This window comes from Dipteris shenzhenensis, chromosome 16 (genome assembly GCF_047967505.1).
Source record: "Dipteris shenzhenensis isolate YYH24624 ecotype China chromosome 16, Dip_SZ_1.0, whole genome shotgun sequence".
NCBI lineage: Eukaryota > Viridiplantae > Streptophyta > Polypodiopsida > Gleicheniales > Dipteridaceae > Dipteris > Dipteris shenzhenensis.
The window spans coordinates 46,554,938-46,569,134 of NC_141611.1; the positions used below are offsets into that span (position 1 = coordinate 46,554,938).

Genomic DNA, 14,197 nt, shown 5'->3' on the forward strand with positions numbered 1-14,197 from the left:
TACCAAGATCTTTTTGAAATAGCTTGAGGGTAGAAACTCAACCAAATTTTTTATGAAATTGTGATTGTGATGTATACAAAAATGATCTCCACGTTAGTCAAAAAGTTTTGACAATGGTGAAATGTCAAATTCAGGCAATGTTAAATTCACAACTCCACAAAGGGTGGAGGAGCTGCGGAATTGGCGTAAAAACCAGAGTATTAGTAAACTAATAATAAACCCTATGGAGCTGAGTGAGTTTCCGGAATGGTGTAATGGTGTGTAGAAAACATAGAGAAGAGCAACAGAAAGGCTTGCGAAGAAAGGAAAGCTGGCGAGAGAGAGAGACAGGGACGATCCGGCGGTCAAGATCGTGGCAAAATCACCGTCTACTTTTGAGTTGGAAGTTGCTCGGAAGCTTCGCTTTGCCATTCCAAGACGGCATTGCATCGTGTTGAGAGCATCGCAGACGGCTTCTTTTGGGCCAGAATTGCCTCTGCATACCAGTCTCTCTGCATTTAAACTTGGTCGCGACCACGAAAATTGTTGAAAAGAGCAATGGCCGATCTCCGATGAACATCACATCAGCTCTTTGCATGTACCGCTGGTTGGTTCCTTCCGCCTTGCTTTCTTCTAATTGCCGCATTCCGCCGCAGATTTGAGGATCTCTCGTGGGCGAACGTTGCCTTGAATCCACATAGCTTCTTGAATTTGACACCAATGGATGTTTCTAATCCACATCGAACGGAATTCGTGGTGATCTCTCCGACCGAATCGAGGCTTTCGATTGTCCGTGTGGCCGAATCCAGTACCTCTCCATCATTTATACTGTGCAATTGATCTTTCCCTCCCCATCGCAGATTTCTTACACTATCGTGAATGTAATGGCTCTTCTACTCGGTTGTCCCAGCACCGTACTCGGGGTCCATTGTTTAACCAGAAACTATTCCTGCTTGCCAATCTTCGGACGGATCTAATTCATTTCGCCAATCTCTTACATTCTGCCTTCTGGTGCCCGATTGGCCTGCAAAGGATCGCGAGTCGTGCGATCGTCACATGTGCATTCTTTGGATCTGCTCTCGTTTTGCTTGTTGGCGTCATTCAGGATTTAGGCAAGAAGAAACACCCTTGCTGTTACAGAACGCCTGCATTTGCTAACTGTTCGCAAACTTGGCTTTTGAAGGATGGAGTCAAGGTATGGCTCCTTAGTTATGCTCTCGCTTTTAGTGCCGCTTCTTACTTATGGTACAGAAGTCGTGATGGGTATAAGCAATAATTGCACGAGCAGTAGCCCGTTGGTGGGCTTTACGGCCCAGTTGAGTATGCTTCAACATCAGCTCCGAGGTCAGATACAGATCTTGGATGATTGTTCTTTTGAAGTCAGCAAATTTGACATGATTGCCGGAAAAGAAGTGTACTGGTGGGGAGCAAAGGGTGATGATTTTGAAAATTTGACCAATGGTTTTGTTGTTTCGGAGGGCAAGCTAAACAGAACCTTTAGCAACGAGTCTCTAATAGTGACCCTGACTAGTTGCACGTGGGAGGATTTCCGAGTGTTGAGTGTTTGGGACAAAGCATTTGAAGCTGACTTTGGTCATATCATTTTGACAGTTGTTGAGAGAGGCTCTGGGAATCATGAAGCGACAGCTCCATCTCCTGCATGGGTTCCCATGCCAGCACCGCAGCCTTCTGCAAATGCACCTAACGGTGCACCCTACAATAAAATTAAGTGGGGTTTAACGCAGCCCACTATGTTCGACAATTGTATTGCCCTTAATAGTGTCTACCGCCTGAGGTGGACTCTGGATCAGGAGTCGCAATCCATCGATCTGGGACTTGAAGCTGCTGTCCAAGAAACGCAGTATATGGCATTTGGGTGGGCCAAGCCTGGAGAAGACCGCCATTTGATGTTAGAAGCAGACGTTGTCGTTGGGGGTTTCAAGAACCGAACCACAGCCTTTGTGGAGGACTATTACATTACCAGGTATAGTGAGTGCTCTTGGGGGAAGGATAAGAAAGCACTAGGTGTATGCCCGGATTATGTTTATCTTGAAAACGAGGAGGGTGACTCAGTCAATAATTCAGAGTTTTTGCACGGCCAGTGGAAGGATGGAGTGGCTCTGATCCGCTACCGCAGGTTCCTCCAGAGTTCTGATGTACAGTTTGATGTGCCAATACATGCTACAGAAAACATGACTGTCATATGGGCATATGGTAAGATGAAACCACCTGATAGCATAAGGCCCCTTTACCTTCCTGGAAACCATGAATCTTCTTTTGGCCATCTGCAACTCAACATATCCAATGGAGTAGACACTTGTGCAGGTCCTCTAGAAGCTCAAGGTCTGGATGAGCGTGACATGATCGTTGCAGATACAGGCTCTGCTATTGTGGTCAGTGTGGGGATAGCAACACATTATCCGAACCCTCCCAATCCAGATAAAATCATCTTCCTCAATAAAATTGAGGCTCCCATGGTGAAGGTTGAGAGAGGAGTGAAAGTGACATTCTCAATTCAAGCAGGGCATGATGTAGCATTTTGTATCACCAGTGACCCTATCGGAGGGCCCTCTGTTCCAAATGCAACTCTTTATGCTGGTGGGCCGAGTGCTCATGGGGTACCCGCAAGCCCTTATGAATTGTCTTGGGTGGCAAATCGTGACACCCCCGATGAGGTCTATTACCAATCCTATTTTCAAAAGAAGATGGGTTGGAAGGTGCAAGTTGTCGATGGGGGTTTAACTGATATGTATAACAGCAGTGTTCTTCTTGCTGAGCAAACGGTAACAGTGTTCTGGATGTTGACAGAGTCTGGGATTTCATTTGCAGTACGAGGAAATCAGAAAAGTGGATATGTTGCAATCGGCTTTGGTGAGAAAATGGTGAAAACCTTTGCTTATGTTGGTTGGCTTGAAAATGATGCATGCCGAGTCAGTACTTATTGGATAGATGGTAGAGAGGCATCTAGTATCCATTCAACCAAAGAAAATCTGACAGATGTGGAGTGCACACAGGAGAATGGTAGCTTGACTTTCCAATTTAGCAGGCCATTGGATCCAGCTTGTACTGGAGGCCCAGAATGCAAGAATATAATCGACCCATCCATACCATTAAAGCTTGTATGGGCCATGGGTACGCAGTGGAAAGCTGACCAGTTGACTGAGAGGAACATGCACTCCGCAACGAGCAGCAAATACATGTCTGTTCAGCTCACCAGTGGATTGGCTGAGGCAGAGCAGGAGCTGAGACCTGTCTTGGCGGTTCATGGATTCATGATGTTTTTAGCCTGGGCTTTGCTTTTACCAGGTGGAGTTTTGGCTGTGAGATATTTGAAACATCTGAAAGATGATGGATGGTTCCAAATTCATGTGTATTCACAGTATTCAGGTATTGCAGTTATGCTGCTAGGTGTCCTGTTTGCTGTGGCAGAACTTGGAGAGTTTCGCACATCATCATTGCATGTGAAATTTGGTCTGACAAGCATTTTACTCGCTTGTTCGCAGCCAATCAATGCTTTTTTTCGTCCAAAAAAGCCTGATGCTGCTGAACAACCATCCTTTAGACGAGTTTTTTGGCAGCTTTTACACATGTATAGTGGAAGAGCTGCACTTACGGTGGGATTTGTAAGTCTCCTGACAGGCATAACTGAACTGGGCAACAGGTATGGTGGAGAACAGATGAAAGGACTGGGTTGGGCTCTTATTGGTTGGTTTCTTTGCATTGCCTTGCTGGCAAGCTATCTAGAATGGAGATCAAGAGGTTCCAGGCCTGCTAGGGGACCTGTAGCTGCGAAAGGGACCTGGGTCATGGCTAACAATGAGGAAGATGACTCTGTGGGCTTGTTGAGGTCCAATCACATAGCCTCTCCAATAGCCAGTTATGACGATGTGCATGCCAATGGAATGGAGGTCCAACTACAGGCAATGAGATGAGTTTAGGGGATGAGATCTTAGCTGGTGTATCAGTAATCTGATATTACAACCGTCGACATTAGCCTGTTCAGTATTACAAATAGTGTACCTCTGGCAACAATGCTTCTTGGTTCAAATCCTTTGGCAAAGGTTGCTGTGGAGGATGGCGTATTTTCTGATCTCCGATCAATGCTTGCATGAAATTCAGGGGCTTACTGTACCTTTTTGACTGGAAGTCATAACTCTCTATATTCTTCAGCTATTCTCAGAGAACTTGAATTAGCCATTTAAAGCGGCCATACAAAATTTGAGATTGATTAACTGCACTAATCATAATTGGAAGCTCGCGGAACCAACTATTCCTGCTTCGTGTCAGATTTTTGTATGCCTTTTCAGGGATGTGAACTGAGATGATGATGACTGCATGCACAATGTGCTTGCTTTGTTGATAAAAAATTTCTGCCTTTCAGGTGCTGCCAAGTTTAGGACTTTCGAGCTGATTCTGGGCCACAATCATAGGTGGCCCACCGGGTTTGAACCTTGTTCAAAAGTACCGACTCGGTCCTTTTGATCCCGTGCAGATGTCCTCTGAACCACAGATTCACATGGTAGTTGAATGATATGATACAGAATTTGGATTTGCAGTGGTTATCCTGTATTGCCCTGTCAACAGTCATATTGAATATCCCAGTGTCTCTCTTGTATTGAGGATATAAGAAACAATTCAGCCATATTCAATGTAATCAACGGGAGGTTTTTAACCTGAATTCCTACGGTTAGTTTGTATACACTGCTGTATTTGATAGCGGAAGGAACTCATGGATTTTTTCACAATGCCCTGTTCTACAAGTCAAAGTTTGAAGCTGCAAAAGACAGGAAACTTAGAAAGGATGCTCAGAGAATCATGTAAACAGCCAATTTTTGATACTCTTTAACAGGACAATTACCTTGACTGAAAGGTGATATAACCGTCTCGGAATAGGATGTACACTAAAATTACAATAGGGCTTACATTGCTTCCCACAACAAGCTTTACATGCTTTCTAGTAAGCACTCTTTGGGGCAAGTATGTCTAGCTTAATCTGGATTGAGGTTTAATTGAGCACTCTTAGAATGCAAGTCACTTGGATGAAGGTGCATACAAAAGTTCTTACAATACATCCTTGTAATGGGAGGTGGCCTGGACTACTGAGTGCAGCAGGGTGGAATGCTCACTGGAGAGAGAGAGAGAGAGAGAGAGAGGGAGAGAGAGAGAGAGAATTGTGGACATGTTATGCTAACTACCATCTTCATTCTTTATGTTGGGGGCCTAGTAATCACCAGTAATACCCCTTTGTACAACTGTTTGCCTTCCTCATTTAAGAGGGCATGCTTGAGTCTCTCCCATGGGAGGGCTTTGCTCAAGCTATTAGATCTTGGAACTATTGCATTGACTGTGGCTGCTGGAGAGGCTGTGCAAACTGACGCTGGGCTGTCTGGTACGTGTGCTTTTGCTTCTGGGCTTCTGCTGCTCTAGGGGATGCTAGACTGGAGGGGAATTGCCACTTAACATAGGGATAGAGCTGGAAGAGGACCCATCCAGTCTGTGGCGTGCAGGATGCTGCAGATTGACCTGACCTGTGCTGCAGACTGCCAACCTGTCCGCGTGGCACCTGACTGCAGCTGCAGCGCTCTGGCCACTCCTGGCCTGCCACATGGCAGTCAGGTACCTGCTGTACTGCTGCACCACCTTCACATCCATGTGGCAGCCCTGTACAGACGGCCGTACTGTACTGCCGAACTGCAATGTGCAGACCTAGCCTTTGCTGCTGACGTCAGCTGCTGTCCAGGTGGATGTCGTCCTGTCCTTGCTGAGAGCTGCTGCTGTGCGCTGCTGGGCTGCAGAACTGCCATGTAGGCAGTCTTTGCTATGCTGGCTCCAGATGCCGTGACATCCCCTTCTGTCGAAACAGAAACAGAAGGCAATGCTGAAGACCTATCCAAGAAATGCCTGAACCTATGGCCGGTGCTGGGTCATTGTTAGACCGGCTACTAACTTCTGGAGGGTCAGGGTAGATACCATAAAAATGAACCCGGCCCTTCCGTCTGTATGCTGCACTGCATATGCATCATGGGAACCGTTTCTAAAGGGGATACCTGTGTCTCCGGTGGTGCAGGACTATTAGTGGAGGTACAGTTTGTGGGGCATCCGTCTCAGTTGAACTCTTCTTCGATGCTGATGTTGGACTGGTCCTGGGACTCATGACCATCTTGCTGCAGCAAGTCATCACCACAGAATGGCTGTGCTCGCTGGATCTTGTGGCTCTCCCACCAAGTGTGAAGGGGTTGTGGAGAGGCTACTGGATGTTGGGGGGTCCTGCTTCCACTCCCTACCCCCTACTCCTCACAATCTTAGAGCTTTAAAAAAAATGAGCTCTGATACCAATGTAAGGTCTAAGGGGCCTGGAACACTCAGACAACTACTGGGTGTGGAATTGTAGAATGCTGACTGGAGAGTGTCATGTGCATGTGATGTGTGCTATGGTCGCACAAGGCTAGCTCAGAAGCCTGGGGGGGCCTTGGGGCTAGGCAGGCGATTCTCAGGTTGAGTTGCAAGGGCGTTGATGGATTAGGGTTTCCCACTAATTCAGCTGTATTGGGATCAAGCCTATATGAGGAGCCCAAGGATTACATTGTCAGTGGAGCAATTTGGGAGCAAGATAGTCTCCTCCTTGTAAATCTGATCCTAGATCATGTATGGATGTGTACCTGCTATCTAACGTAGCCAAAGATCCAGCAGCAGTTGGGCACCACCTGGTGGTATGGTTGGTTGGATGATGTGCCAGCAGCTGAGCTCCTGGCTCTGAAGGAATGTCCCAGATTCACAAGTCCTTCACTCGCGTACGTCATAGTTGGGTGGTGAGCAAGCCTTCCCTATTCTAGTTGTTTCTATGATTGTTTCTTTGTGCTTGTTTGCAGGTCCAGATTTTCAGGACTCCTGGGGGCGTGTTAGTTAGTATCAGAGCCAACTCTTGAAGGGTGAATTTCCATAGGTGGAGTTGTTTGCTAAGGCTTTCTCCAAGTATGCCCACATTCACAAATTGCAGATCTCCTACAGGCACAAACTCGTCCATTAGATATGGGGGGGAAACTGTTTTTGAGGAAGGAAGGTCTGTCTAGTGCAAGATTACCCTGATTGTGAGGAGAGGGCGCACAATGGAGTGAAGGCTGGCAAGATTTGTGAGGAGGGGGTGTAGCAGCTTGAGATTCTCAGGGAATTTGATTTCGGGCTGCAAGAAAGAGAGGGAGATGATTTTTGGATTTTGGAGAAAAAGAGGCGGGGAAGGCTAGGGGCCTATCTACTAGGCTAGGTTCGCAGTTTGGAGGTCATCATAATCCCTAGATTTCATAGTTTTGCTAAGTTGGCCTGGATTGGGCTAAACTGGAGAAGAGACTCCAGGAAAAGCAAGAAAGCGCCAACTCTGGCAATGTCAGGCTTAAAAAAGCACAATTTGTTTTATTTAGGGCTCAAGGCAGCCAGGGAAAAGTAGATTGATTTTGGGCTCTAAAGCAGGCAGGACCCAGTTCTTGTTAGAAAAGTCTGTAAGCCCCCAAATGGAGAGATCGTGAGGGTGAGAGACCTAGGGCAGCATGTGCCCAGAAAAGAGACACATGGGCAGGGTAATGACTGCCATGTGGGCGTGGATCAGATCTGGGACAGAAGACGCCATTGTATGGTAGAGAGACACGTGGCTGAAAGGAGCTGGAGAAGGACATCCAAGTGGTGCAATGATGGGCAGGTCAAGGGCCTGCAGGAGGGCCTGGCAGCAGCGTCCAAAGGGCAGGTACTTCAGCAAAGGGAGGGGCTGCAAAAGGGCAGCATGCTGCCCTTATATAAGGCCAAAGAGCTGGCTGGTCGGCCAGACTGGTCGGCCATATGGCCCAGCCCACAGCCCCATACATGGGGGGGAGTGGAGGGGGCCAGCCAGTGAGCTGGCACACAAATCAAGGGGGCTGAGCCCCTGCTTATATGGAGAGAGCACACAGCCCAAAAGTAGCTGCCCACAGCCCAAGATATAGGGTCGAGGTGACATTTTTTTTTTACCTCAGGAAACTCCACGGTGACCTGGGTACACCTGTACCCCACTGCTGGAACTAACCCCTCAGTTGGGCTGCGGGTCTGGCCCAACTGAACTGAACTGAACTTCTGAAAGTGGACAAAGTAAGCTGAATTCAAAGACGAAACTGGATTGGACTGAAACGACTGACCTGAGAATGAACTGAACCTGGAGCTTGCTGGCATCGTTTAAGGACTGGAGCTTGAATTAGGGCTGAGAAAATGACCTGACGGCGGCATCCTGGAGAAGAGAACACGACGGTGGAACAGTGTTCTGAGCGAGCTGTGGGAGCTGATGGTGGCTGAGGGAGGAGGGAGGTGAGGGACCGAGGGACAGGAGCTGTCACAACTGATGGACTAAGGGACACGAGCTGAGAGAGAGAAAGAGAAAGAAAGAAAGAAAGAAAGTCTATTAACGTCCACTGGAGACCAAAAGATCTATGGGACAGCAAGAAACCCTCTAGTACATCTGCTTTAGGGAGGGCACATGGCAGCTCCCAAGGAGTGCAAAAAGCAACCCACATTATTTAGAGTACCTACCTGATAGTCTGAAAGAGTAAACAGCCATACATCAGTTTAAGACTGAGAGTCTTTTGGTTTTGATTTGAACTCTCTAATTAGTGCTACACCTTCATGGTAAACTGCCCATTTTCCATCCTTTCTGGCAGCCCTGACTTTAGCTAATTGAGTTGCCTTAATCTTAAGTTGAGCTTGTGTAAGCTCCTCTGCTATCCATACTTTGGTGCCCTTCAACTTGTAAGATTGTCGAAGAAGCCTGATCCGCATATCTTTTGACTTCAGTGTAAGGATTGCATGACCTTTATAGTGCAAAATAGAAGCTGGCCTGGAGTCGTCATCATCCTGCTCATCATCATCCACCCATTCAATGTTGGGCAAGCTTGCTTTGATCTTTGTCAACATTTCATTATATGTGTCCTCCTTGTACCAATCTTCTGGGAGTCCCCCTATTCTAATCTTCAGCGCATTATCACATCTAGCTTGGTGTTCTTTAATCTCTGCTTGAATGTCAGACTTACTTGCTTTGGTGTCCACTTCCACAATCACTTCCTTCTTAGCAGTTTGTACTTTAGTGTGAACAATATCTTTGACTGTAGAGACTAGTTGCGGGGTAGGGGGGGATCCTTTTACAGCCTCATCAATTACTGCCTGCTTACCAAGCCCTTCGAGAATGTGAAGTCGAGTCTTTACTTCTGCTAGTTCCAAACATAGCTCTCTCAGTGCCTGCTGCATATAAAAAATCTTATCTTGTTGCCCAAGGATGGGTCGTTTTGAGCCTTCTTGTTGGTAATTCCGTGCATATGGAGAGGGTGTCATGGCTGCAACTGTAGAGTACCGAGTCCTGATGGATGTTGAAGGAGTTGAGGGAGTTGAGGGAGACTTGGAGGAGAGGGTAGGCTAGTTCATAGTTGGCTGTCTGTTGAACCCCCTAGCTTAACCTAACCCTCGGGTTGGGTTGGGGGTTTAGCCCAACTCGGGGTTAGGGTTAGTTTGGTTGCTTCTAACGGGTACGGAGGGAGAGGTACGGATGGAGAGGTACGGACTGGCTTTGGAGGTACGGGCTTGTAACATGCAATAGTTATCTGATCGTGTAATTCATAGCAAGACGTTCTTTAAAACTTTATGAGGAATGAGCGTTTACCATAGAGAGAGAAAGGAGATAAGGGTAGAGAGAGAGTAGAGTCGACAACCGATTGGGTCCCTATACCCACTGAGGGCCCCCTCCTTTAATTAGGGGAGAATTTGCTTTATACTTGGAGAATTGAGGAATACAAAGAACACTCTTCAAGAGAGCACGGAATGTGCTTCTGAAGAGCTCATTGTGCACACGTATAGCAGACCTAAAGACCTGAGAGGCAATGCGACTAGTACGAGACCTTGATGCTGTCCACACTGACGATGTAGGACGCTTCTGCAAGGCAAGGGAGAGGCTTGTGTTGTCTATCAGAATGTAGGGTTACTGCGTGAGTGTTCTAGTAGCTTTTCTGCTTCTTTTTCCTCCAGACGTCGTTTTGTCTGGTCCAACTGTCTTCTGCTTTCTTCCAGCTGGGATGAATGTTCTTCGAGTTGCTACAGCAGGACCCGATTCTGCTCTAGAAGGTTCGCCATCACTTCTTGAGCATTTGGCGGAAGCGTATCTTGTTGGTAGTCTTTCTCCTCTTCAAAGTCTTTGAGGTTGAAATCTTTTCCTGACCCTTCCATGGCACTTGATTGTGTGTCCTTTCCGGATCTCAACACAACCATACACTCGTGGTAGTCAAGCTGGATACAGACCAAAGCTCTGATACCAATGTAACATGCAACGGTTATCTGATTGTGTAATTCACAGCAAAACCTTCTTCAAACCTTTAGCAAGGAATGAGCGTTATTTACCATAGAGAGACAAAGGAGATAAGGGTAGACAGAGAGTAGAGTGGACAACCGATTGGGTCCCTGTATCCATTGAGGGCCCCCTCCCCCAATCAGGGGAGAATTTGCTTTATACTTGGAGAACTGAGCAATACAAAGAACACTTTTCGAGAGAGCACGGAACACGCTTCTGAAGAGCTCACTGTGCATACGTATAGCAGATCCAAAGACCTGAGAGGCAATGCACTAGTACCGAGACCTTGATGCTGTCCACACTGATGATGTAGGACGCTTCTGCAAGGCAAGGGAGAGGCTTGTGCTGTCTACTGGAATGCAGGGTTACTGCACGAGTGAGAGAGTGATAGCTGAGAATAATAGATACTGAGAGAGAGCTGAGATATGACTGAGAAACTAGAGCTAAGAAGTAGGCTGTGTAGCCTGTAAAGAAAACTGAGAAAAGCTGAGGAAACAGTGTTCAAACCTTTCTCCGTTTGCTGGTCCAAACCTCTGACTGTTGTGCTGCGTGGACACCTTCAGATCAGGCTGAACTGATGGCCAAGGGACTGAGGCTAGAGTAGGGCCAGAACTGAGGATCTCAGGGGCTGCACAAGGAGCCTGGAGTGGAGCTTGTAGGAGAGCTGAAGGCAGGAGCACTGAATGAGAAAAGAGGGCAGCCAAGGGGCCCTTTTATAGGGTTGGACTGAGCCAACCCAGTCTGTAAACAGCCGACTGAGTCAGTCTGTTTTACAGACTCGTTGGCCTACAACCAGCCTATAAAAAGCCCTCCTTGGCTCATTTGCCAGGGGAGTTTTTGGGCAGCCTTTGCAGGCTGCCTTCCCTGCTTTCCTATCCAGCCTTTGGGGACCCTAAAGGGACTCCTAACCTAGGCTAAGACCTAAACTATAAGATGAAAACACTTAACCTACTGTTCTCTAGTGGGTACTAGTGAACAAGAACTGACTTACTGACTTGACCTAAGGCTGAGAGACTGACCTACGTAGCTTGTGCCTGACTCTGTCCCTGGACAAGGGCTCACAAAGGGGTCACAACATATGACAAAATCTCCTATCTGGGAACTATAATGCACTTGTCGATGTAGCGAGTGTGTCACCTTGCACCCAAGTGCAAGGGTGCATGTGACAAGGCTGTACGGATGGGGGAGAGGTACGGATGACAGAGGTGCGGAGGTTTGGAGGTACGGATGAAGTACGGAGGTGTGGAGGTACTGCAGAGGTACGGAGGTACGGACGAGGTATGAACGGGGAGAGAGAGAGAGAGAGAGAGAGAGAGGCTGAGCGGAGACCAGTAATACCCCTCTGTACAACTCTTTGTCTTCCTTATTGAAGAGGACATATCTAAGTCCCCCCTGAGCGCTTCTTTGCAAAAAGTCCCCATTGAGGCTATGCTGTAAAGGCTGACTGTCCATGGCTGAGGCTATGCTGTAGATGCTGTGGGAGATCTGTGCCCATGGGGAGGAGGGATCCTTTAGAGGCTATGGAGTCTGCATTTGGAAGGACTGCTGCGACTGCTGCTTCTGGAGCTGCGTGGCTCCGACTGTGGCTCCTGGGGTGTTACTGCTGTCTGCTGTTACTGCTGAGGTGTCTACTGCTCTGGGGGATGCTGAACTTCTGCAGACTGACAACCTGCACATGTGGCACTCTGGCCACTCCCGATGTATCATGTGGCAGTTGGGTACCTTCTGTACTTGCTGCACCTGCTGCCCTGTCCACATGGCAGCCCTGTAGAGGCAGCCATACTGTAGTGCCAACCTGCACTGTGCACACCTGGTCGGTGCTGCTGATGTCAGCTTCTGTACAGGCTGATCTCGTCCTGTCCTTGCTGGACTTGCTGATGTGGGCTGCTGGGCTGTAGAACTGCCACATGGACAGCCATTCCATGGGCTGCAGATGCTCATGACAATCTTTTCATGCAAGGTTGCTATTTTTTGTTTCTGAAGTTACTTTGGTGTCATCCGCCCATGAATTATGGCTTAAGCAATGATTGCAGAACAAAATTTGGACTGGAATTCAGAGTCTTGGAACTCTAATCAGAAACATTTAAGTCTCTTCTTTGTCTCTGACAACAAGTTTGTTTTGCTTTATTCTCCCATGATCAGTACCCGTAGGATTGCTGATTTGTAAAGTTGCTTTTTCAAGCATTAATAGAAGTTTTCTCTGGGAATAAAAGAGTATCTTTTTTGTACAGTGGCTTCATATTATCTATAGTTAATCGTTGTATGTGCTATTGGACCCTTTTCTGTATGTTAACCAGCTTTGATGTTGTGCTCTGCAGATGATAGGGATGAATAGTCCTGGAATCAGCCTACATATCCTTGAGCGTGGTGCATAGCTGATGGGAAACATAGGCTACCATTTAAGGGAGATTACAGTACACAGCTATGCCGAGAGTCAGCTGCTAAGGATGTGGGCATGGAATTGATTTATGGCTGGAAGGCCAGTTACGGTCCTAGTTCTCTGTAGCCTTGTAAAATTGTGATCATGGTGGCTTCTTGTGAGATTAGATTGTAAAGTAGCATTGTAGCAAAATCTGATCGTAGAACCATGATCCTGAATTGATGAACTACACGCAGAGACTCTGATTTTCCTCAGGGAAAGTGCCTCCCGGTGGGGGTCTGCAATAATTGAACATCGGCGGATGTATGTGAACTTATGAACCTCAAGGTATGGGATGTTGGAAAGGTCACCTCCCCATCTGTAAGCCCCCATATGAGGAGAGCATGGGGGGGGGTGAACCTAGGGTTTGAGAGACTGACACGTGAGCAGCAGCATGGCTGCCTTGTGGGCAAGAATCCAAGAGAGAGAGGTATCCCAGACAGATGGCACAGCATGGCGGGAGGCTGGAGGCAGGTGCACGGCCTGCATCATGGATGGCACGTGGCGCAAGATAGTGGGAGAGCCTGCAAGAGGAGCCAGCAGCCAGGTCGGCCTGTTTGTGTTGAGATATCGAGCTCCACTCGAGATATGCCAGGGTGACCGTTGTGTACTTATGTCACCGACTTGTTAGCTGGAGATGCGGTTGGTACACCGCCCACGAATAATAGCTGGATGACAGCTATCCTTATCTACTATAGTTTGTGGCTCAGTTAGTATGCCACCTTAGTTAGTTGAGTTTGGTTTGAGACCCACATATAGGGTTCTTCTATTTCTTTGTACTAGAGTTCTTTTGGCTTACACAACTAAGAAGAGGAAAACTGTTTTCAGCCTCCACCTTTGTGTGTATTCTCCCATTGTGATTGTGAGAAAGCCTCAAGTGAGACTCCTTCCCTCTCTCCCACAATCTTCACATGGTATCAGAGCCTTGTTCGTGGTAAGGAGCTCAAGAAAGCAAGCCAAGTTCGTGGTGTCCTGGTAAGAGGACCAGTGTTGCTTTCCTATTTCGAGTTTGGGAGCAAATCTCTGTAGGTAGCACAGCCAGAAGTGCAGAAGTGCACTTTATTTTTCTGGTTTGAGGCCGTTTCGGGACCCGTTTTGAAGGCAGAAGTTCTTCGCAGGCACTCAGAAAAAGGTCATATTTTTTGCTGTGCGACCACTGCGCGGCTAGTCGGTGGAAAGGTGCCGCAGAAATTGCATCGTATGCCTGTGTGCAGAGATATTGGGAGTTGCAGATTCATGCCTATTACTTGTTGATGCAAAATCGTCACTAGGAAGTGACTGTGTGGTGAAATACCACTCTCGTCGGTTTTGCAGATCTGCCCGTGTGAGGCAAAAGCTGTGTTTTTTTGCAGTGACAGAATATTTTGCAGTGTTCTGTAATGGCATTTGATTCTCTTTCACAGATTGTCACTGAAAAGCTTGACAAGAACAACTTCCAGGCATGGAAGTTT

At 47.4% G+C, this 14,197-nt stretch overlaps 1 protein-coding gene across 1 annotated transcript; it reads left to right on the forward strand.

The window, feature by feature from the left end:
* Nucleotides 1–276: 276 nt before the first annotated feature.
* LOC147893048 (DOMON domain-containing protein / dopamine beta-monooxygenase N-terminal domain-containing protein) lies at nt 277–4,945 on the forward strand. Its single transcript, XM_087387107.1, has one exon. The coding sequence runs from the start codon at nt 1,164–1,166 to the stop codon at nt 3,909–3,911; it is 2,748 nt and encodes a 915-aa protein (XP_087243233.1). The 5' UTR covers nt 277–1,163; the 3' UTR covers nt 3,912–4,945.
* Nucleotides 4,946–14,197: the final 9,252 nt, after the last annotated feature.